Here is a 26,494-nt window from a genome sequence, read left to right as displayed (position 1 = left end):
GAAGTGGAGACTCACAATAGACTGGTTGAACGTGTACACAAACTAGAAATGGCTTTCAAAAATGAAATTGATGAAATAAAGAAGCAGATGCACTTGCAAAAGGAAGAAATAGAAAAACTAGGAAGGGAGGCCAACAAGAAAGACACAACCATCAGTGAACTAACAGTGGAACTGAGTACACTTAGGAAGAAAATGAGTGAAATGGCAAGTACTGTACAGTAGTCAATCACGAGAGTGTTATGGAAGAGTTCAAAAATGACACAGAGACAATTAGGCAAGTTAGCAGTCTTATAGACCAGAGCAGTGATATTGAGGAGAAAATAACACAGGTGAATGAAGCTGTGTAAAGCTACAAAAATGATGTGGAAACCACGTATGCTGAAATGGTGAAAGTAAAGAAAGACTTAGAAACAAGGGTGGAGGAAAAAAGCATTAAAAAGGAAGTGAAAAGAGTAATCCAAAGCAATCCAAAGTTAGTCAGAGATTCAGTAGATATAAACAAATCTATAGTAATCACTGGTATAGAAGAGGAAGAAGCAAAAAACAAGATCACAAGAGACAAAAAGGAGATGGCAAATGTAATGAGCTTACTGAAAGAAGTATCAGAGGAAATCTGTAGTAAAGACATAGAGGAACACAAAAGGTTAGGGAAATACGAGAAAAGCAAGACAAGACCTCTAAAGGTGACTTTCCAAAGTGTAAACACTGTGGAAGAGATACTAAAAAATGCAAAGAATCTTATGGAAAAAGAGGAGTTCAAAAATGTATGGATAAAAAGATGCCTAACACAAGAGGAACTGGAATTACTGAAAGAGAAGAGGGAGGAAGCAAAAACAAAAAATGAGGGAAGATCAGAGGAGGAGGAGAAGAAATTTTTTTACAAAGTAATAGGATTGCAGGTTCAAAAGTGGTACACAAACAGGATGGAATAAAAAGGAGGAAGGTAGTAGAACCATGTCATGACAAGTATATAAACAAGATGATAAAGTTGATGTACTCAAATGTGGATGGAATGGTATCTAAATTACTAGAGATGAATGATTATGTCAGAGAAAATGAACCACAAATAATATGCCTAACTGAAACAAAATTAACACCAAGGATATCCAATGACATACTAAACTTAGAGGAGTACAATATATGAAGAAGAGACAGAAATTTAAAGAAAGGAGGAGGAATTATAATATTAACTAAGAAAAATCTAAAAGTCAATGAAATAAAACTACATATACCATCACAAGTAGAAATGATTGTAGTAGAGATCAACACATCTGAACGTAAAGTAATTGTAGCCAATTTGTACATGCCACCCAGATCAAACACATGGGAAAGAGATGAATATGAGGACCTGGCAGAGAGTACAATTCAGAGTTTAAGATCATTACTATATAAAATGGAAGAGAAATCGGAAAGAATTATACTAACTGGGGATTTTAATACAAATATAAATTGGAATACTCTAGATATAATTAGCCAAGAAAGCTGTTGGGACCAAAAGCTCCTGGATCTCGTGCATGAGTTTTTCCTAACGCAACATGTGAGGGAAACCACCAGAAAAAGAGGACTTGATGTACCTTCAGTGCTAGATCTAATATTTGCTAGGCAAGAAAATAATATTGACAGTTTAATATATCACCCTCCACTCGGCAAAAGCGATCATGCAGTACTAAATTATAACTTCAGGATAGCATATGACATAGTAAACAGGAATGACAGTTACAAAAAGAGCCTAAACTATAAAAAGGGAAATTATCAAGACCTAAAGAAGTATTTCTTAGAAGTTGATTGGGAAAATGAGCTTATAGGACAAGATTTAAATGCTGTATATAAAAAATTTTGTGAATTTTATGAAATAGGAGTCCAGAAGTACATCCCACGGCACAAAGAAGCAGCTAAGAAAATACAGAAATGGTTCAATACAGAATGTAAAAAATCAAAAGAAAGAAGAGATTTGTTGTGGAATAGATACAGAAGACACAATAGTGAAAGGACGTATAATAATTACAAACAGGCAAGAAACGATTATACAAGAATAAGGAGGGAAGCCCAAAAACAGTTTGAGGAGGATATAATAAATAAAAGTAGTGATCAACCAACGCTGTTTTACAGCTATATCAGAAGCAAAACCAAAGTAAAAGATATAATACAATCCATTATGGATGAGGGAATCACTTATACGCAAGAGAAAGATATTTGTGAAGCACTAAATTGTTGAGTGCTCTGAAGAGTATGTACGAGGGAGCTAGGGCTACGGTGCGAGTGGATGGTGAGCTGAGTGAGTTCTTTGATCTCAATGTGGGACTGAAACAGGGTTGTGTGATGTCTCCATGGCTGTTTAATATATACATGGATGGGGTTGTAAAGGAGGTGCAGGGGAGGGCAGTGGATGTAGGGGTGGCTCTAATGAATGAGGGTGAGATTTGGAAGCTTCCGGTGTTGCTGTTTGCTGATGATACAATATTGTTGAGTGAAGATGAATGGGAGTTGCAAGGTTTGGTGAATGAATTTGGGACAGTGTGTAGGAGGAGGAATCTGAAAGTTAATGTAAATAAAAGTAATGTTATGGTGTTTGAGAGGAATGAAGTCACAGAGTGTGCAGTGAGGTTGGATTGTGAGGATATGGAGAATGTGAGTGCATTCAAGTGCTTGGGTAGTGTGATGAGTAAGGATGGAACTTTGGGGGATGAAGTGCGTGAAAGGGTACAGCAGGGAAGGAAGGTCGTTGGTACACTGAAAGCAGTGATGAGAAATAGGGAGGTGAGTATGGAAGTTAAGAAGTCACTGCATGATAGTATTGTGATCCCTACCCTGACGTATGGAAGCGAGGCATGGACCTTGCAAGAGGGGAACAAGTCAAGAGTGAGAGCAGTGGAAATGAGTTACTTGAGAGGAGCATGTGGAGTGACGTGGAGGGACAGGTTGACGAATGAAGAAGTGAAGGAACGATGTGGGGTGGATGTGGATGTGGTTGAGAAGATTAGGAGAAATACACGAGGTGGTTTGGACATGTGAAGAGAATGGAGAATGAAAGACTGACTAAGAGGGTGTATGTAGGTGAGGTGGAGGGAGGGAGAGGGAGGGGTAGACCGAGGATGAGGTGAAGGGATGGAGTTGAGAGGTATATGAGGGAGGGGGGGGTGAGTTGGGGGGAGGGTAGTCAAATGGTGGGTGACAGAGCGACTTGGAGGCGTTTTGTCTGCGGCCACCCTTTGTGGGATTAGGGCGTCGGGCTATAGATAGATAGATAGACTAAATAAGAATTTCCAATTAGTTTTTACAGAAGAAAAAAATTTTGAGAGGGATTATGTGGAACATGCATGTCCACACATACTACCAGATATACAAATAGCAGAAAAAGTAATACAGGAGGAGTTAAGTAGATTAGACAGAGGAAAAGCAAGTGGTCCTGATGAAATTTCATGTTGGGTACTACGAGAATGTGCAAAGGAGTTAAGTAAACCATTATTTTTAATTTTCAAGAAATCCTTGAGTCAGGGTAAACTATCTGATATTTGGAAAAAAGCAAATATTGTCCCCTTATTCAAGAAAGGAAATAGACAAAATCCACTCAACTACTGACCAGTATCACTGACCAGTGTTGTAAGCAAGGTATTAGAAAAGCTTATAAGAAAAGCTTGGGTAAGTCATCTAGAAGAACACAGTATGATAACAGAAAGACAGTTTGGCTTCAGAAAAGGAAAATCATGTGTTACTAATCTGTTGAGCTTCTATGACAGAGTAACAAACACAATACAGGAAAGTTAAGGATGAGTGGACAGTATCTATTTAGATTTCATGAAAGCTTTTGACACAGTACCACACCAAAGACTTTAATGGAAACTGTACCATCAAGGAGGAATTCGAGGCAAACTGTTTTGTTGGATGCAAGACTTTCTCATAAAAAGAGAAATGAGAACAGTACTAAGAGGAAACTACTCATCATGGAAAAAAGTGACTAGTGGAGTACCACAGGGTTCAGTGCTGGCACCAATCATGTTTTTAGTGTATATAAATGATATAAACAGTAACACTGGAAATGAAAGCTATCTGAATATGTTTGCAGATGATGCAAAAATACGAAGGAGAATTACTAGCACAGACTCTTGTAGGGAGCTACAAGAAGAATTAAATAAACTTCATGAATGGAGTAGTACATGGCAAATGGAATTCAATGTGGACAAGTGTCATGTAATCAAGTTTGGTAAAAGTGGAAAAAGACCTGATTGGGATTATAAGTTAGGAAATAAAACCCTATACACATCAAAAAGAGAGAAAGACCTAGGTGTGATTATCAATAACAGACTATCTCCGGCTGACCACATCAGCGAGAAGGTACGGAACATGTATACACTGCTTGCAAATATGAGAATAGCATTCACATACATAAATGAAGACATGCTAAGAAGGATAATAACATCATTCATTAGACCAACCCTGGAATATGCATCAGTAGTCTGGAGTCCTCATCTCAAAAAGCACATAGACAAGATTGAAAAAGTTGAAAGGGCTGTTACAAGATGGATACCAAGCTTAACCCGCCCCATCCCGACGTTTTTGGACCTTTTTTTTTTTTTGGCTCAAACATCCGCTTTTGGTGAGAAACATCGAAAATTCATAGAGAAATCGCTCACCTGAGGTTTAAAATACCGGATTTAGGTGCGAGTACTTCCTTACCTGACTGGGTTTTCTAACAGGCTGGCACCAAAGAAAACTAGTTCTATGAGAGGGTAACTATTTTATCCACTCATAAATAGTATTTATGTACTGTATTTACTTGTACGAATTTATATGTAGTACAAGAGTATATTGGTTTTCAAACATTAATATAGGCATTATAAGCATTGTTTCACTCACTAACTCATCACCATTCATGACTTTTTTTTTCCCACATTACCTGATCATCATTTCTGACCGTTTCTTCCTCCAAACTTCGTCCTCCACATTGTCATTGATTGGGGAATCACTCTGGCCCTGAATGTCTTTATTGGCCAGGTCACTGGTAACAGGTGAATTGTCAAGACAATGGTGTGCAGGGGGGGGGAGAGGTTATGCAGTGTAATGCATTGTTCCTGCTTGGCATCTTGTACAGGAAGAGAGGAAGGTGTCCCGTGTATACGTGCCAAAAATCACTTGCGAAATCACTCGTGAAAATTGAAAATTGTTCAAATTAGGGACCTTGCAATGTTGCCGCGTTAATTCACGTCGCCGGGACGGCGCGGGTTAAGGGACCTAAGCTTCGAAGAAAGACTAAATAAACTGAATCTACCAACACTACAGGAGAGAAGGAAAAGAGGTGACATAATAATGCTACATAAATGCATATCAGGGAAGGAGAAAATAGACATAAAGGATTACTTAACATATGGAGAAGCATTAGCAAGAGGACACTGCAAAAAATTGCATAAGAAGAGAGGTGATAAAGACGTAAGGAAATTCAGTTTCCTAAACAGAGCAATTGATTAATGGAATGCACTACTGAATGAAATAGTGTGTGCCAAAACAATTCACAAATTTAAGGATATGTACGAGAAATATGGTTTAAGACACGGGACAGTACGAGCTTGACTCATTCCTGTAAAGATACAATTAGATAAGGTACAATTAGGTAAGAACACACACACACACACACACACACACACACACACACACATGTAATCAAGTTTGGTAAAAGTGGAAAAAGACCTGATTGGGATTATAAGTTAGGAAATAAAACCCTATACACATCAGAAAGAGAGAAAGACCTAGGTGTGATCATCAGTAACAGACTATCTCCGGCTAACCACATCAGCGAGAAGGTACGGAACATGTATACACTGCTTGCAAATATGAGAATAGCATTCACATACATAAATGAAGACATGCTAAGAAGGATAATAACATCATTCATTAGACCAACCCTGGAATATGCATCAGTAGTCTGGAGTCCTCATCTCAAAAAGCACATAGACAAGATTGAAAAAGTTCAAAGGGCCGCTACAAGATGGATACCAAGCTTAAGGGACCTAAACTACGAAGAAAGACTAAATAAACTGAATCTACCAACACTACAGGAGAGAAGGAAAAGAGGTGACATAATAATGCTATATAAGTGCATATCAGGGAAGGAGAAAATAGACATAAATGATTACTTAACATATGGAGAAGCATCAGCAAGAGGACACTGCAAAAAACTGCATAAGAAGAGAGGTGATAAAGACATTAGGAAATTCAGTTTCCCAAACAGAGCAATTGATCAATGGAATGCACTACCGAATGAAATAGTGTGTGCCAAAACAATTCACAAATTTAAGGATATGTACGATAAATATGGTTTAAGACACGGGACAGTACGAGCTTGACTCATTCCTGTAAAGATACAATTAGGTAAGAACACACACACAGAGGGAGTCAATTGAGGCAGACGTGTGAAATTGGCGCTCTGTACCGAACCAACACGGCCAGTGGCATTACCTAAATTAGTATCTTTGTATGAGTCAAGCTCTGTACCAGGTTACACTAAATGATATTTTCATTATTAAAAAAAAAAAAAAAAAAGTTTAAACAAGACTTGTTCAAACAGGAAAGAGAACCAAGATGAAAGAATGCGCTGAGTCAGCTGAGGTTTGTTTAGACTACAGCAACATGGGGAATGTAAGTACATACTCTGTACTTTTAGTATTGCAAAATGGATACATACTTTAGTAAAGCAAATTTGGAAAAGAAAAGGGATAAAGGTAAAAAGCAAAATGTTGATTTCTACCAAGAACTGATTGAAGTGGAGACTCACAATAGACTGGTTGAACGTGTACACAAACTAGAAATGGCTTTCAAAAATGAAATTGATGAAATAAAGAAGCAGATGCACTTGCAAAAGGAAGAAATAGAAAAACTAGGAAGGGAGGCCAACAAGAAAGACACAACCATCAGTGAACTAACAGTGGAATTGAGTTCACTTAGGAAGAAAATGAGTGAAATGGCAAGTACAGTAGTCAGTCACGAGAGTGTTATAGAAGAGTTAAAAAATGACACAGAGACAATTAGGCAAGTAAGCAGTCTTATAGACCAGAGCAGTGATATTGAGGAGAAGATAACACAGGTGAATGAAGCTGTGCAAAGCTACAAAAATGATGTGGAAACCACGTATGCTGAAATGGTGAAAGTAAAGAAAGACTTAGAAACAAGGGTGGAGGAAAAAAGCATTAAAAAGGAAGTGAAAAGACTAATCCAAAGCAATCCAAAGTTAGTCAGAGATTCAGTAGATATAAACAAATCTATAGTAATCACTGGTAAAGAAGAAGAAGAAGTAAAAAACAAGATCACAAGAGACAAAAAGGAGATGGCAAATGTAATGAGCTTACTGAAAGAAGTATCAGAGGAAATCTGTAGTAAAGACATAGAGGAACACAAAAGGTTAGGGAAATACGAGAAAAGCAAGACAAGACCTCTAAAGGTGACTTTCCAGAGTGTAAACACTGTGGAAGAGATACTAAAAAATGCGAAGAATCTTATAGAAAAAGAGGAGTTCAAAAATGTATGGATAAAAAAATGCCTAACAGAAAAGGAACTGGAATTACTGAAAGAGAAGAGGGAGGAAGCAAAAACAAAAAATGAGGGAAGATCAGAAGAGGAGAAGAAATTTTTTTTACAAAGTAATAGGATTGCAGGTACGAAAGTGGTACACAAACAGGATGGAATAAAAAGGAGGAAGGTAGTAGAACCATGTCATGACAAGTATATAAACAAGATGATAAAGTTGATGTACTCAAATGTGGATGGAATGGTATCTGAATTACTAGAGATGAATGATTATGTCAGAGAAAATGAACCACAAATAATATGCCTAACTGAAACAAAATTAACACCAAGGATATCCAATGACATACTAAACTTAAAGGTATACAATATATGGAGAAGAGACAGAAATTTAAAAAAGGAGGAGGAATTATAATATTAACTAAGAAAAATCTAAAGGTCAATGAAATAAAACTAGATATACCATCACAAGTAGAACTGATTGCAGTAGAGATCAACACATCTGAAGGTAAAGTAATTGTAGCCAATTTGTACATGCCACCCAGATCAAACACATGGGAAAGAGATGAATATGAGGACCTGGCAGAGAGTACAATTCAGAGTTTAAGATCATTAATACATAAAATGGAAGAGAAATCGGAAAGAATATTACTAACTGGGGATATTAATACAAATATAAATTGGAATACTCTACATATAATTAGCCAAGAAAGCTGTTGGAACCAAAAGCTCCTGGATCTCGTACAAGAGTTTTTCCTAACGCAACATGTGAGGGAAACCACCAGAAAAAGAGGGCTTGATATACCTTCAGTGCTAGATCTAATATTTACTAGGCAAGAAAATGATATTGACAGTTTAATATATCACCCTCCACTCAGCAGAAGCGATCATGCAGTACTAAATTATAACTTCAGGATAGCATATGACATAGTAAACAGCAATGACAGTTACAAAAAGCGCTTAAACTATAAAAAGGGAAATTATCAAGACCTAAAGAAGTATTTCTTAGAAGTTGATTGGGAAAATGAGCTTATAGGACAAGATTTAAATGCTGTATATAAAAAATTCTGTGAATTTTATGAAATAGGAGTTCACAAGTTCATCCCACAGCACAAAGAAGCAGATAAGAAAATACAGAAATGGTTCAATACAGAATGTAAAAAATCAAAAGAAAGAAGAGATTTGTTGTGGAATAGATACAGAAGACACAATAGTGAAAGGGCGTATAATAATTACAAACAGGCAAGAAACGACTATACAAGAATAAGGAGGGAAGCCCAAAAACAGTTTGAGGAGGATATAATAAATAAAAGTAGTGATCAACCAAGCTGTTTACAGCTATATCAGAAGCAAAACCAAAGTGAAAGATATAATACAATCCATTACGGACGAGGGAATCACTTATACGCAAGAGAAAGATATTTGTGAAGCACTAAATAAGAATTTCCAATTAGTTTTTACAGAAGAAAAAAATTTTGAGAGGGACTATGTGGAACATGCATGTCCACACATACTACCAGATATACAAATAGCAGAAAAAGTAATACAGGAGGAGTTAAGTAGATTAGACAGAGGAAAAGCAAGTGGTCCTGATGAAATTTCATGTTGGGTATTACGAGAATGTGCAAAGGAGTTAAGGAAACCATTATTTTTAATTTTCAAGAAATCTTTGAGTCAAGGTAAACTATCTGATATTTGGAAAAAAGCAATTATTGTCCCCTTATTCAAGAAAGGAAATAGACAAAATCCACTCAACTACCGACCAGTGTCACTGACCAGTGTTGTAAGCACGGTATTAGAAAAGCTTATAAGAAAAGCTTGGGTAAATCATCTAGAAGAACACAGTATGATAACAGAAAGACAGTTTGGTTTCAGAAAAGGAAAATCATATGTTACTAATCTGTTGAGCTACTATGACAGAGTAACAAACACATTACAGGAAAAGGAAGGATGGGTGGACAGTATCTATTTAGATTTCAAGAAAGCTTTTGACACAGTACCACACCAAAGACTTTTATGGAAACTGTACCATCAAGGAGGAATTCGAGGCAAACTGTTTTGTTGGATGCAAGACTTTCTCATAAAAAGAGAAATGAGGACAGTACTAAGAGGAAACTACTCATCATGGAAAGAAGTGACTAGTGGAGTACCACAGGGTTCAGTGCTGGCACCAATCATGTTTTTAATGTATATAAATGATATAAACAGTAACACAGGAAATGAAAGCTATCTGAATATTTTTGCAGATGATGCAAAAATACAAAGGAGAATTACTAGCACAGACTCTTGTAGGGAGCTACAAGAAGAATTAAATAAACTTCATGAATGGAGTAGTACATGGCAAATGGAATTCAATGTGGACAAGTGTCATGTAATTAAGTTTGGTAAAAGTGGAAAAAGACCTGATTGGGATTATAAGTTAGGAAATAAAACCCTATACACATTAGAAAGAGAGAAAGACCTAGGTGTGATTATCAATAACAGACTATCTCCGGCTGACCACATCAGCGAGAAGGTACGGAACATGTATACACTGCTTGCAAATATGAGAATAGCATTCACATACATAAATGAAGACATGCTAAGAAGGATAATAACATCATTCATTAGACCAACCCTGGAATATGCATCAGTAGTCTGGAGTCCTCATCTCAAAAAGCATATAGACAAGATTGAAAAAGTTCAAAGGGCCGCCAGAAGATGGATACCAAGCTTAAGGGACCTAAGCTACGAAGAAAGACTAAATAAACTGAATCTACCAACACTACAGGAGAGAAGGAAAAGAGGTGACATAATAATGCTATATAAGTGCATATCAGGGATGGAGAAAATAGACATAAATGATTACTTAACATATGGAGAAGCATCAGCAAGAAGACACTTCAAAAAACTGCATAAGAAGAGAGGTGATAAAGACGTAAGGAAATTCAGTTTCCCAAACAGAGCAATTGATCAATGGAATGCACTACCGAATGAAATAGTGTGTGCCAAAACAATTCACAAATTTAAGGATATGTACGATAAATATGGTTTAAGACACGGGACAGTATGAACTTGACTTATTCCTGTAAAGATACAATTAGGTAAGAACACACTATGGATTCACAAAATAACTTAAATTTATTTACGTTTCAGGTGCAGTTTGGTGCAGCTTGTGGGCGGATCATTCTTACCTTCCATAGCCACAAAGGACGCATCTTTTGCTGGGTTGTGTGGGCAGGGACCACTGTAAGTAGTAAACAGACCATAAGTACTGTATATGGTTTGACAGGTAGTCGAGGAATTACACTGGTCCTTTCAAATTTTTAACTCATCGCTCTTAGCCGCATCAGCCTTTGGATGTCAATCTTTATTTGAGTATGATAATTTGGCATTCCATAGAATAAAGTAGAAAAAATACATCCATCCTGAAGAGATTGTTTCCAGCTCTTTTAGTTTGGGTACATTCTCAAGAATGAAGAAGATAGAATTTGCTTATCTACACAGTAAACTCTCAGTTATCAGTTATATACCAGCTATCGGGGTGCATACTGACAGATGGTGATGTAGTACCACCCAACCCCCCCCAAATGGAATCTAACCCTCAATAAAGCCTGATATCTGTACTGTATAACAATCTGATAAAACATAGAAAAACATCCTAAAATACCGTAATACATTATGATGAAATGTTGTAACGTACAGGAGGGTCCCAGTGTTACGAGTAGTTATGGAATATATAACCTGTGGGAAAAGGAAGGTTTGATGTTTGACCACCACCAGTTTATACTTGTAATGTTATGCAAAAAAAAAAAAAAGAAAGAAAGAAAAGAAAAGAAAGAAAGAAAATAACTTATACAGTAGATTCTCAAATTCTGTGTGATTAAATTTGGACAGCTTTATTTTTGATGGTACATCAGATATCTACCACGTCACAGTTTTCTACTACCAACTTGTAATTTTCAACAGGTTGAGACTGGAGTTTTGGATTTGAAATGCTTCTGGGACTGCTTGGTTGTCTGTAAACACAATCTGACTATGTAGAACTGAAAAATAATACAGCTGCCTATCAAAACGTAAACACGAGTCACCTTAAAAGATCATCTGACAAAAAGATCAATGCCATTATTTGTGCTGAACTGGCTGTATAGTTTGCGATAGTGTTGCATCTGGTGAAGACATAATTCATAATGAAAACTCCCAATTATCTGTCGTTGCTCACAATAACCGGCCCAACAGCAATATCCAGCGCGTTTTTTGCATCTCTGTTATCCCCTATGCACTGGTTAATGCATGTAGCTATCATGATTTTGGGTGCTGAGCAACACCAGTTGACTGGTATAGCCTCAAGTGTCTTCATGCCACCCTTTGAACCCGCAACTGTTTTCTGTGACAACTATAGGGCAGGTAGGTAGCCAAGGTACCCGAGTGATGCGTGGCTCAGTCTGTACATGGCACTGGTAGAGTGTAGAGTGATGTCTTCTTCATCCCCCTCGTCCGATTCCGTTCCCACATGCGCGGGGCCGATTGCACCATCAACTCCCACGAACGTTCTGCCCTTACCACCGGGGAAAGGGCTCAGTGACTGAGCAGGTGTGTGGGAAATTGTAAGTAGTAAACATGTATGCACAAGTGTGTGTTTTTTTAATGCACAAGTGAAACATGAGGTAAGTTATATCTAGTAAGTCTTATGAGTGTTTTATAATAAATTTTACAAGTGCATTGCAATAAATGTTACTGTTTACATTTTTTTGTGAAACAGTGATTGGAAATACCTTGAGTAACCCTACTTGCTGCAATGAAAGAAAACTGGGAGTGCATGGGCGAGAAAGAAAATGACCTGGTTGCTGTAACTAATTGTTTTTCCCTCATTACTCAGAAAGTAATGGTGAATATGTGAGAATTAGCATATTTGTGATGTGAAGTACAAAAAATGTAAGTTATGTATAATATTAGTAATATTTTCACAATGTCCCTGATTAGTAAAAATTGGTCACAATTTCTGTACAAGTAATTACCTCATACTCAACCATACTGCATGAAACAGCCAGAACATGTACTTCTCAAAGTGCAATTACCCATAATCATTATGTCAAATGCAAATATAAGTGCTGTAGTAGAGGGAAATTATTATAACTGATGCAAGAAGTGAGTACAGAAAATGAAAGAGCTATTCTTTTCCCACACATCTACGGGTCATCGTGGCACAATGAAATGGGCAGAAAACACTATGAGGAGCCACATGAACAGGGTGATGACTCATCCACATGACTGTGAGTAAGGAAAAGTCAAAGATTGAGTGAAAAATTTCGAGTTTTCTCTAAGGAAGGCTGGGCAGTGTTACATTCACCACTTCGGTCAGTGCTGGCAACGTTAGCCAGTGAGTCCAAGGTCACTGGCAGTGGCGCGCGCCTGGAAACAGCCCACCAAAACACAGAAAACCATTAATCTTTAACTTATCCTTACTCATTGATGAGACCACCTGGAGGTCTGAAGATACTTTCATTTGAAAGAGGAAGAGTTGGTGAGTCTTATGTATTTTTATTTTTTTTTTCTGGCTACTTTAGTTTGGCAGATATTAGGGTTTGAAGTAAGGGTATTTTTTCCAAAATCACAGAAATCCCTCGTAGTGAGGAGTGGGGAGCATCGGAAAACCCTCAGTGTTTATGGGTTAAAACAATATCTGGCAGAATTTGGCAATATCTGGCACCAAAACAGGAAGCATCTGGCGGTCCTATGCAATGTCTGGTGGCAAGGCATATCATTCAACTCAGACATGGGACCCAACCTGCACCCAAGAAAACCCTACAATGCGGCAGGCAATCAGAATGCATTACAGGAGCAGCCCACCTGGCATGCTGAGCCCACCGTCACTCTCATTTGCTCATGGATCTCGCATAGTGAAGATATATCTGTGCGCTCTGCTGTTGTGACCATGTGGTGACAAAACCCAAGTGCTGTGTGGCCTCCCATGCCATGCTTCTTTGCTGTAGTGCTGTTACTATGCTTATGGCCTCTAAGTGCTTCTTGTCCTAATGGTCATTGCTGATTTTGAAAGTACACTTGGTAACTACCCCCGGTGTTGTGACTTTGCTTGTGGTCCCACGTGCCTCGTTCGTTGCTGTTGTGCTGTGACAAACCTTGTGACCCCTGAGTACTCTGTGACCTAGTGCTCTGACTGTTTGACCCTAGTTATGCAAGATGGCTGAGTTTGTACTTCTTGTGGCAGTGCCTTGGCTGCTGCAGGTCCTGCTGGGCTTGTGCATGGTCCTGGTTGTTGTCCTCATGGCTCCTCCATCATCTGCTAAGGGCGTCGTATCATTTCCTTCGTGGAGAAGATGGTGGTAATCAAGAATATGGAACAAAGCTGATCCGGCACTATGACATACCCTGGACCATGTTGCAGGATCTGTGGAAGAACAAGCACCTGATCAAGATGTCCTTCCAACTGAACATGACATGACTGTGTAATGAAACAAGCTCAAGATGCTGGCCAAGCCATGCATTGGTGAACTTGACTAGGCTTGCCTGAAGTGGTTTCGACAACAGCATGCCAGTGTTGTGATTGTGTGTGCGTCCTATCAGGCTGGACCAGGTTTGCAGAGCAACTGGACATTGTGGATTTCAAGGCATCTGAAGATTGGCTGACTTTGTTCAGACTTTGACATGGGCCATCCAACAAGATTACCTATTGTGAAGCATTGGATGCAGACACTGAAGGAATAGATGAATTTCACACCAAGTTTAAAAACATTATTGACGAAGAATGTCTGTGACTCAATATTAGGTTTATAACGTTAATGAAACTGGTCTGTTCTTCAGATCTGTCCCGACTAATACCTTGGCTGACAAGAAGTTGTTACCTGATCGTAAGACAAGCAAACAGCTTGTCTATTTTGTGTTGTGCCAATGCAGTTGGCTCCCATCATCTGAAACCTGTTTTATTGGAGCATGCCAAACAGACACATTGTCTCTGGATAGTCCGCAGTGATTTATTTCCACATCCTGAATGCTTGGTTTACAGCCAAGATCTTCAAAGATTGGCTTTACAGCCACACTGTGAAGATTATTCATTATCAGATGGAGAGTCTTGGCATTGCCCCGCAGCCGAGTCAAGTCTCTGCTCCTTCTTGATAATTTCTGCTCGTCCTTCTGAGAAGGAGTTGATTCAAGACAGAGGTTGTATTTGGGTCGTGTCCATGCCTCCTGATTTGACCTCCATATTGCAACCAATGTACCAGGATATTATCGTGGCAATGAAGCGACTGTACCAGAAGAGGTTTGTGGATGATGGTTGTGCTTGAGGAGGAGGAGGAGGAGGAGGTGGAGGATGAGGATGAGGATGAGGAGGAGGAGGAGGAGGAGGAAGAGGAGGAGGAGGAAAGCAAACAGCAACAGACCTTATGGTCCTTTCGAGGCTGCTTGTTACAGAGAAGACCATGACTACAAGATCTAACTCTATATACTAAAGGATAAGGATAGTAAAGCAAGAAGGCTCCCCCACTCCCAAACCCTCCAGGACAAAGTGAGAAAAACTACCATGCATCATGGAAAAACTGACATGGAAATTTCACAGGAAATACTGGAAAGGAAAAGTCACACTCGGTAATACTTTATTTATAAGCTACCCATTTGAGTAACCTGAGAGAGAAAGTAATCAAATAAACTAATAGTTACGGCATGACATTGTAAACAGGTACATTGAGTTAATGGGGCATCTTTAGACATAATGTGGAAACTACACAGTGCACAGTGTGGATGTTTAGGGGTGGTGTGGCAGCCTTGCCTGGCACTTTTAAGGTAGGCAGCAGTCAATCAGGCCCTAGCTCCATTCACTCCACTTAGACAAGGAACTCTCCCATGTGGGCCTGATGGAGTCCTTCCTGTTGTTCTCAAGAACTGTACTTACACCCTGCCTAGGCAAGCTCTTTCACTTTTGTCTATCAACTTGTACCTTTCCTTCTTGCTGGAAGTTTGCTCTCATTCAGCCAGTCCCAAAGAAGGGTGACCATTCCCAACCCTCTAACTATCGTCCAGTTGCTTTAACATCCTGTATCTCAAAAGTTTTTTAGTCAATTCTTAACAGAAAAATTTTAAAGCATCTTTCCTATCACAACCTTATTTCTGATCGTCGGTATTGGTTCTGTCAGGGACGCTCCACTGGTGATCTTCTCACCTACCTTTCAGACTCCTGGTCATCCTCCTTTTGGGACTTTGGCAAAAGCTTTGCCATTGCACTTGACATCTCAAAGGCTTTTGATCGAGTCTGGCATAAATCTTTAATTTCCAAACTGCCTTCTTACGGTTTCTATCCTTCTATCTGTGCCTTCATCTATAGCTTCCTTTCTGGTCGTTCTATAGCCGCTGTTGTAGATGGCAATCATTCTTCTCCTAGATCTATCATCAGTGGTGTTCCTCAGGGCTCTGTCCTATCACCAACTTTCTTCCTTGTATTTGTCAATGACCTAAGCTGTACATCTAACCCTATCCGCTCGTACGCTGATGACTCCACCCTTCACCTTTCCATTTGGTTCCTGCAACATCCATCTTAGCAGTTACTTCAGCAAACAAGGAATGAGGCTATGGCACACCTAATGTCTGACTTGGCTCGTATCTCTGACTGGGGTAAAAATAATCTTGTTTCTTATGCATCAAAGACTCAGTTCTTACACCTATCAACCTGACAAAATCTTCCACAGGTGTACCCACTAATGTTTAATAATATTCAGCTTAATCTTGCATCATCCTTGAACATGCTTGGGCTTTCATTCACTCGGGACTTATCTTGGAAAGATCATATTACATCTCTTGTAAAATCTACTTCCAAGAGATTAGGTGTGCTAAGCCGACTCCATTCCTTCTTTACCCTTGCACAATTATTGACTCTATACCCGGGGTTTATCTGCCTGTGGAGTACAACTTGCATGTGTGGGGAGGTTCCCCACATACAGCTGTACTCAGTAGGGTGGAGTCAAGGGCTTTTTGTCTCACTAACTCTCCTCCTCTTACTGGCTCTCTTCAACCTTTGTCTCTTCGCCGCACTGTTGCCTCTTTATGTCTTTTCTATCGCTACATCAATGGTCACTGCTCCTCTGAATTGTCTATTTGCATTCCTCCACCTCTACAACGGGTGCATAGCACCCGTCTAGCAGCAAACTCTCATCCCTTTTCTGTCCAACTCTCTAATGCAAGAGTTAACTGTTACTCCCAGTCCTTCATTTATGCAACAGGTCAACTCTGGAACTGTCTCCCTCTGTCTGTATTTCCTGCTTCCTATGATCTTCAGTCTTTCAAACACGGTGACTAGGCATCTCGAAATGATCGGATCATGAATTTGGCTCTCTCTTGTATTTTGTTTTTCTCTTGGAGGGAACAGTAAATTGCGGGCTCGTGGCCCTTGGTTCCTTCTTCATAGCATTAAAAAAAAAAAAAAGAAAAAAAAATGTGGGTCAAGTACACTAGTTTCCTCCTGAAGCAGTGATCCCTGGTACATTAAAAAAATCCTGATGGTGGTCACTTGACTAACAGAGACCCTCAGTGATCCACAGCCCATCACAAAAGAGTAGTGACAGTTAACTCAAGGCCATCTGTACAGAATCTAATCTGTGCTTATATTATTTTATTTGCATTGAATAAATTGAAAAATATATAATGACGTAACGCAGCACTATGTATGGATATGTTGTTTATGAGGTGTCTTGTAGAGAAAAGGGGAATGAACTTACACATAGCCATAAAAGCAAGTTTTTCTGACAGAAAAAGAGTCAGCTGAGGATTCCCGTGCAAATACTTGTCTATTTTGTTTTTGAATGTCGTAATTGAGATACTGTTCATGGTATCTGAGGGTAATCTGTTCCAGATATTTACAACTCTGTTGAAGAAGAAGTATTTTGCTTCATGGCCATTACTTCTGGTTTGTGGAGTGAGGAGGAGATGCAGGGGTGTGCAAGGGTCAACATGGTGAAATGATGAGGTGCAGCGAGCTGTGGAACAAAAGAAGAAGGCCTATATTGAATGGCTAGCAAGTAGAGGTAGGAGAGAAGATGAGAGAGAGAAGAGAGAGGTATATGTGAGCAGGAGAAGGGAGGTGAAGAGACTGGTGAAGGAGAGTAAGAAGAAAGTGGATGAAGAATTTGGGAGGAATGTGAGTGAAACAGAGGGAGAGTAAGAAATTGTTTTGGAAAGAAGTAAAGAAAGTAAGACAGTGTGAAAGGGGAAATAGTAGGGGAGTGAAAGATAGGAATAATAGATTGTTGGTGGAGGAGAGAGAGAAATTGAGGAGATGGAAGGAGCACTTTGAGGATTTGTTGAATGTAGAGAGTGAAAGCAGTGTGAGTATAAGTGGTTGGGGAATGGCTGGGAAAAGAAGAGATGAGAGGAGGGAGGAAGAGATCAGTAGGGTGGAAGTAGTGGAAACAATGAAGAATATCAAGATGGGAAAGGCCACAGGAATTGATGGAGTGTGTGGTGAAATGCTGAGGTATGGGGGTGAGATTGTTGTGGAGTGGATATGGAAGTTGTGTAGATTGGCTTGAGAAGAGGGAAGGGTTCCAGAGGACTGGAAATCAGGTATAATTGTTCCTTTATACAAAAGAAAAGGGAGAGAGAAGTATGTGGTAACCATAGGGGTATTTTTCCTTCTTAGTAAGACTGGAAAAATACATGGTAGAATACTCATTGATAGAGTTAAGCATATGACAGAGGAGCTAGTTGGAGAAGAACAAAGAGGATTTAGGAAGGGAAAAGGGTGTGTAGATCAGATATTTGTTTTAAGATGTTTAGTGGAGAAGTATCTAGAGATGGGAAGGAAAGTGTATGCTGCCTTCATGGACTTGGAGAAAGCTTATGACAGAATAGATAGGCAAGGTATGTGGAAAGTATTAAGGATATATGGAGTGGAGGGGAAATTGTTGAGTTCTGTGAAGAGTATGTACGAAGAAGCTGGGGCTACGATGCGAGTGGATGGTGAGCTGAGTGAGTTCTTTGATCTCAGTGTGGGACTGAAACATGGTTGTGCGATGTCTCCATGGCTGTTTAATATATACATGGATGGGGTTGTAAAGGAGGTGCAAGGTAGGGCAGTGGATGTGGGGGTGGTTCTAATGAATGAGGGTGAGATGTGGAAGATTCTGGTGTTGCTGTTTGCTGATGATTCTGTATTGTTGAATGAAGATGAATGGGAGTTGCAAGGTTTGGTGAATGAATTTGAGACAGTGTGTAGGAAGAGGAATCTGAAAGTGAATGTAAACAAGAGTAAAGTTATGGTGTTTGAGAGGAATGAAGTCACAGAATGCACAATGAGGTTGGATGGTGAGGATATGGAGAATGTGAGTGCATTCAAGTACTTGGGTAGTGTGATGAGTAAGGTTGGAACTTTGGGGGATGAAGTGCATGAAAGAGTACAGCAGGGAAGGAAGGTTGTTGGTTCACTGAAAGCAGTGATGAGAAATAGGGAGGTGAGTATGGAAGTTAAGAAGGCACTGCATGATAGTACAGTAGAAGTCCGAATTTTCGGCATCTATGGGACCAGGCAAGTGCCGAAATATCAAAATTGCCGAATTATCGAAAACCCTACCCACTCAGTACCTTATATGTTTCGGTGAACACTATCATCATTACTCACATCATTACAAATGTGTTTGGAGAGAGTACTGTATACTGTTTGATACTGTACAATACTGTAATGAATACAGTACTATACATGAATATAAAAAATAAAGAAATTAGTGAACATACTGTATATAAATGTAATGGTACAGTAGGCCTACAAGTTCACATGCACTTACCTAAACTTATAGTAGGTTCCTTATTTACATATGTACAATAGAAGGGGTTGATTGGAGTCTGCTACTGCTGGAAGAAGTCCCCAGCAGTAGCGGGTCCTGCAACAGGCTCTAAGGACTCTTCTCCCTGTTGCTGCGGCAGTAGAGCTTGAGGTTCAGAGACTGCTGTTGGTGATGGAGATGAAGGAGCAGAGGAGCTTACGTTAAACTCATCCATAATCTGTTTCCTACTCATGCCAGCCTCTAATTTTTTCAACAGCTCAATTTTCCGAGCAATAGTCAACATCTTATGTGTACGCTTCTTGCTAACACCAGTTAACTTTCCACACGTGGAGGCCATTTTCAAAGCACGCAGAAGATGTTTATACTGTTCACAACACACAGCTGGTCCACTCAGGTGTTACAAAGCTCCTGTCTGATGTTACGGTGCTTACAGCACACTCGAATAGTAATTTCAGAGGTATTTCGGTACGAAGTTCACAAAGCACACAGAAGAATCAAGAGAAGTCGGCAGCAGCACGGCAACAACTCGGAAGAATGGCGGAAGAATGGCGAAACAGATTCTCTTTCCCATGCTAGACTCACTACATGTTTGTCCTCTCTTTATGCTATAGGAGAAAGAGCTAGCCTCTGAGCTTCATGGCAGTGGTAGACTCATTCCATCACTTTCACTATCTCAGTCACTAAGGCGGGTAAAGGCGGGTAGCTAGCTGGCGAGCCTCGTGGAGAATTTCAAGACTGACGAAAAAAATTGGAGAATCTGCCGAACGATCGGAGATTTTCATAAATGGGACTATTTCTCAAAACTGCCGAAATGTCAGATTTGCCGGGGATTTGGATGACGAAATATTGGACTTTTACTGTATTGTGATCCCTACCCTGATGTGTGGAAGCGAGGTGTGGACCTTGCAAGAGGGGAACAAGTCAAGAGTGAGAGCAGTGGAAATGAGTTACTTGAGAGGAGCATGTGAAGTGACATGGAGGGACAGGTTGATGAATGAAAAGTGAAGGAACGTTGTGGGGTGGATGTGGATGTGGTTGAGAAGATTAGGAGAAATACGCTGAGGTGGTTTGGACATGTGGAGAGAATGGAGAATGAAAGACTGACTAAGAGGGTGTATGTAGGTGAGGTGGAGGGAGGGAGAGGGAGGAGTAGACCGAGGATGAGGTGGAGGGATGGAGTTGAGAGGTATATGAGGGAGGGGGGGGTGAGTTGGGGGGAGGGTAGTCAAATGGTGGGTGACAGAGCGACTTGGAGGCGTTTTGTCTGCGGCCACCCTTTTGCGGGATTAGGGCGTCGGGCTATAGATAGATAGATAGATAGATAGAATTTATCATCATTATTTTGTGTAGTTTTATATATATGGTATGCCTGTTTTTTGGCTATTAAGTTACTTTTAATTTCACTGGACCACCACCTTGGTTTACTGTTACCAGCTGGACACCTGTTACGTAGTGGCACACATGACTTTAGCGCTTCATTAAATTTTTTGGTGAATATTACCCATGCTTGGTTTATGTCATAAGTTTCAGACATTTCATTCCAATCTGTAGTTGCAAGTAGTGCTCTAAGCCTGGTGAAATCTGCTCTGTGATAGTTTGGGACCTTTTCTTTGCTCTCTGTTTCTTTAACTTTTTCAGTAGTAATATTAAACTGTATAATTTGATGATCACTGTAACTAAACTCAGGTCTACTTTCAGCATTGCTGACTAGGTTATCATTTGTAGTTAAGATGATGTCTGGGATATTGTTTCCTCTTGCTGGGTATTCTACTTGTTGGGAAAGGGCACTTTCTTGAAGATTCATATAAAGCTCTTTTCCTGAGTGTGCCATGAGCGGTTCACCCCACTTTGTTGCTGGTAGATTAGAGTTTCCAAAAATTTTGCTATCCTCTTGACAACAAATTTCCACAATTTGATCAGAAAGTTTTCAACTGTCACAGTTGACTGTGCTGGAGGATGATAAACGAGACATATATTTGTTTTGTGTGAATTAACCCCTAAAGCGCGGATCGTCGCGTTTGCGACGCTCACCAAAAAGGACATAACAGTGGATCGTCGCGTTTGCGATTCAAGTTAATTTTGAATAAACGCAGACAAGGATGTTCCAGCTGGTATTGTCTATCAGTACCACCACCCTTTGGCTACAATTAGCATACTTTACCTTTGTACTACTGACCTCCGTTGTTGCCAAGTATCGTGTTTTTCCCCCCTCCCCCCCCACCACAGCCCGGCCAGCCTGGCTGTGATATATGGCAGCTCTCTGACTGCTCAGAACTGTAAATCTGCGCTCTCCTCTCACAAGCAGTTTATGCTAATAGGAAACGCTTGTTTCCCCAGTTGTCACACTAGCTTTTTTTCGCGTGATTTGCCCCTGTTTAACATCAGTTTACCGCAGGCTTTCAAAGTGACATTATGGCGAGTTCTAGCTCTTCCAAGTCAGTGCGAGCAGCCGACAGGAACGAGAATAAAGTGATGGACGTAAGGCAGAATAAAAAGCGCGCCGCGGTGATCTTTTGGGAAGTAATATGATTGAAAATAATGTAGTATACGTGTTTTTAGCTGTGAAAATAGAAATGTTTGTTGAGTGACGGGAAGACCGCCGCCGCGCTGCATGTCAACCGTATGCTTCGTTGATTTTAGCCTTATTTTCAGTGCTTATTGTACAAATACAGATTCCAAACTACCTGTACATTGTAGTATAAAGTTTACTGTGACAGAATGAGGCTGTGGTAGAGGGGAAACCGGGTTGCTGGAGGTGTGAAAGTGAAGATTTTGTTACCCAACTTTGCAAATCTCCACAAGTCCATGGGTAGTCCATGAAGGCTCAACACCTGTCTCTGGAGAAAGCTGAATGTAAGTACTATCTGCCCTACCAAGTATAATGTTCTAGGTTTAATCTCTGATTTTTGGCTAATATTTTCCTACAGGTACTCAGACCACGATCCAACCCCGCCACCCGGGGGGGGGTCGGCTGTCCATGGCCACGCTTTCGTTTCGTTTTTTAAAGGCTCCAACATGCTTGCATGTGTTGGCCTTGGTCACCTAATGGCGGCTTTCCACGCTGCACGATCCATTGCAGCCTCCCTGTTCAGTCCCTTAACCCTAAGGTCACACTTAATGACCTCATCCCATGTCTTTTTCGGTCTACCCCTCATAACCCCACCCCCAATATTAACACTTCTCACCTTCCTCACCCAATTATCATCCCCCATCCTCTCCCCATGTCCAAACCACCTCAATCTACCTCTCCTCATCAAAACACCAATACACTCCAGTCCTATCCTACCTCTCAACTCTTCCATTGTAAACCCAGCCCCTCCAGGCCTTGGACACAGGGACGCACTACACATCCACCTAATCATTGTCATTTCTGTACGTCTGAGCCGGCGAATATCTTCCTCCTTCACTGCCCAGGTCTCACTGCCATACAGCATTACACTCCTAACACATGCTGCATACAAAGACCCCTTAGCACGTAGGGAGAGCCCTCTCAATGTCAGGAGAGGCAAGAGCTCCCTGAACTTCTTCCAACCACTTCTCACCCTAGCCACAGAGCTAGCTCCAGCCCCACCTCCAGCACACAACATGTCTCTCGAATAAGAAAACTCTTCCACACACTCAAGAGATTCACCAGCAAGTTCAATCCTTTCACGTCTGACAATCTCCACCTGCTCACCCCGGCACGCCGCACACATAAAATCAGCATTATCTCGCAGTCTACCTCTGATACCACTACATCTCTTATGCACCCATTTATCACACACACCGCACAAGATGGAATTACTTCCCACGCCCTTGTGGCAAACTGCACATGGCCACTCTCCCTCGTCTTTGACAGTACCGCCACCAACCCTAGATATCATCACTTTTGTTTTATCTGCATTCACCCTTAAACCCTTTTGCCCCATACCATCTCTCCACTTCCTAAACCATTCCTCCGCCTCCCTTTCATTCTCTGCAATCAACACCAAATCATCAGCATACAACTCCCAGGGGAGTCCGTTTCTAAAGTCATGTGAAAGGGCTTCAAGTACCATGATAAACAACATGGGACTCAAGACCGACCCCTGATGCACACCAGCATTCACGGAAAACTCATCACTCAAATCTCCTTTCACTCTTACCTGGGTGTGAGCACCCACATACATGGCCATAACCACCCTAACCAGCCACTCCTCCAAGCCAAGCTTTCTCATTGCCCACTTCACCACCTCTCTAGGGACTCTGTCAAAGGCCTTTTCCAAATCAACAAAAACAAAATAAAGATCCCTTTTCCTACCAATATATTTTTCCTGAAGCAGTTGAACAATGAATATGGCATCAGTGGTCCCCCTACCTGGCATGAACCCTAACTGCATCTCATCAATATTCACTCTTTCTCTAATCATACCTTCTAAAACTCTCTCCATTACCTTCATTATCTGATCTAAAAGCTTTAAACCTCTATAATTTCCTCTTTCCAGGGCATCACTCTTCCCTTTATACACATTTACAATTACACTCTTCAGCCAATCATCTGGGACAACACACTCATAAATAATCCTATTTATCTGGTCAGTGACTAAACTCACCCCTATATCGCCTGAGGCCTTCAACATTTCGGCAGTCAACCCCGACACACCTGCTGCCTTCCCCACCCTCATCCTGCCTATTGCCTCACTCACAGTAGCAGTATCAATCAAAGGCCAAGGGCCAGACACTGGATCTGCTGGCTCCAAACCTTCCCTGTCCCAGTCAAACTACTCATTCAACAACCGGTTATAATGCTCTCTCCATGCATCTTTAATATCCTCACTGTTCACCACTACCCTTCCTTCATCATTCTTCACACACTGCTCACCTATGATATCCCGATTATCCCTCTTCACCTGACCTGCCACCCTAAATATATTTTTCCTTTCCCCATGATTTAGGTTATCAAGTAATTGTCTCTGTGACTCAGACTTTGCCCTGTATACCTCTCTTCTAGCCCTACGTTTGGCAGCCAAATATTCCTGTTTGCTACCACCCTTCCTCCATTCCTGAAAAAGCCTTCTTTTCTCCTTAATTGCAGCTTCTACACCCTCATCCCACCACCAAGTTACTTTATGTCTTGGTGGTCCTCTTGTCCAGCCGCATGTTACATCAGTAACTCTCAAGAAATTGTTCTTGAGGGCTCTGTACTGTTCATTAACACCTCTGTCTACAGCTCCCTGTTCAGCCACCACTCTCCTCAACTCGCTATAGAAGGCATCCCTTACTACTTGGTTTTTCAGCTTCCATATTTTCCTCCTAGGTACATAAGTCCTCTTTTTCATCACTTGTTCTTTAAGCACCATATCGCAAATCAATAGTTTGTGCTGCTGCACACACTCCTCGCTTCCTATAACTTTAACATCCCTCACTAACCTCCTATCGGCCCTCCTAACCAGAAAATAATCTATCTGACTGCTATTTCCCCCAGACTCATATGTAATTAACCTACTGTCTCTTTTCCTAAAATATGTGTTGCACAGAATCATGTCCGTTGCCTCCCCAAACTCGAGTATCCTTTCCCCTTCTGCATTCCTTAGACCATACGCACATCCCCCATGCACTCCTTCATAACCTTGTGCTGCTTCACCTACATGACCATTTAAGTCCCCTCCCAAAATCACTATCTCATCATCCCGCATACCACCCACTACACGTATTAAATCATCCCAAAATCTGCCTTTCTCTGATTCATCCAATCCTGCCTGTGGAGCATATGTCGATATGATCGCAGCTATCTTTCTTCCCAACAGAATTTTCACTACCAATATCCTATCGCTTACTCTCAAAACATTCATAACATATTCCACCCATTTCTCCGCAACCATCACACCAACACCTCCATATCCATCTGTCCCTCCCTGCCAAAACAACTTATAGCAACAGTCCTTCCCAACAATCTTTCTGGCTGATCCACCCCTGTACCGGACTTCCTGCAAACACGCCACATCCACCCACCTCCTACTGAATGCCTCAATGACTTCCCCTGCTCTTCCCCTCAAACTTCCCACATTCCATGAACCCACCCTCATCCCCATGGGTGATTTACTGTCCTCAGGCTTGCTTTGAAACTTATTTTGTTTTATCATCTTCAGTATTAATAAAGGGGGACAGACACAGCACAGGTCCCACTCACTGCACAGTCCCAGGTCCAGGCAATTGATCTGGGACCCCTAGCCCACCAGCTTACCAGTGGCTGTGGTAGTGGCCTTGGGGCACCCTGCCAGGACAGCTGCAGGGACATTCTCCAAGCGCGTCTTGGCACTGCAACCATCCCGCCATTATACACCCACTGATAGGGCAGCCTCCTGGGGTGCTACTCCCAGGTTCGGGCCCCTCTCTTTTGGGCGGAAGCGGCAGCCTGGGAACCGCAATGCCCTGTACCCTCTAGCACAGGCCCGAGCCCCATCTCGCCCTGGACCCACAATCTATGCCGGCGGAACCCCCGCCACGCCTCCCCCCAGAAGTCCGCCACTAGGTAGCGGGGGCAAAGTTTTCTGGCCGCATGCCCTTGCTGGCGCCAACCCCTGTAACGTAGTGGGATACGTTGTGTGAAATGTAAAGTGCATGTGGTGTAGTGCATAGATAGTTAGAGGAAATGTTTGGGAGAGTATGCTGGTCTACTCTCCATGTTACTGTCACACTGAAAAGGTCAGCAAAGGGGGATGGTTAGATAGCTAGTGAAACAGGAGCTCCAGCTCTTCCTATCACCAGCATTCCCATTCCCCTCGGGAGTACTACCCTGTTCGGCCCGTGTTACGCCCTCCTCCTAGGGGTTAATACTCAGCTGAACGTAACTGGCATTTGTGTTGGTAATACTGTACTGGGTTTGGACAGCACATGGGGTGGAAACTAGTTTTCACATATAGTAAACACCGCCACCAGCTCGGTGTGGTCACTCACAGCTGAAAATATTGTACCCTGTTAATGTGTATTCTGCTAAAAAGTCACGGTCAGATGTGTTAATCCAGGACCCTGTGGTGCCAACAATGTCATAATTTTCTAGGTAAATAAGAGATTCTAAATCCTCAAACTTGTTGCGTAGACTACGTGCACTAACATAGCAGACTCTAATTCCGTCCCAAAGGAGGAGGACCACCACCTTAGCCAACCTTGAGCAGTATTCCCTCAAGTCTGCCATCTGCAACTGGGCCCAGGCTTGGAGGGAACTCTCTGCACTTATGCTAGAGTGCAGTTTGACCAAG

At 41.2% G+C, this 26,494-nt stretch overlaps 1 protein-coding gene across 1 annotated transcript in view; it reads left to right on the top strand.

Annotated features, from left to right (window-relative positions):
* Positions 1-26,494, top strand: part of LOC145402916 (heparan-alpha-glucosaminide N-acetyltransferase-like) — a 609,963-nt gene that overhangs the window by 456,467 nt on the left and 127,002 nt on the right. Inside the window, exon 8 of the mRNA XM_080274814.1 lies at positions 10,648-10,740. Coding sequence (XP_080130940.1) covers positions 10,648-10,740 — 93 coding nt within the window. The remainder of the gene's footprint in view (positions 1-10,647; positions 10,741-26,494) is intronic.

The sequence above is a fragment of the Coenobita brevimanus genome, chromosome 59 (assembly GCF_032717465.1).
Source record: "Coenobita brevimanus isolate Jiangsu-jjx chromosome 59, ASM3271746v2, whole genome shotgun sequence".
Classification (NCBI taxonomy): domain Eukaryota; kingdom Metazoa; phylum Arthropoda; class Malacostraca; order Decapoda; family Coenobitidae; genus Coenobita; species Coenobita brevimanus.
Note: the sequence above shows the minus strand (reverse complement) of the source record. Positions and strands in the feature narration are given on the sequence as shown.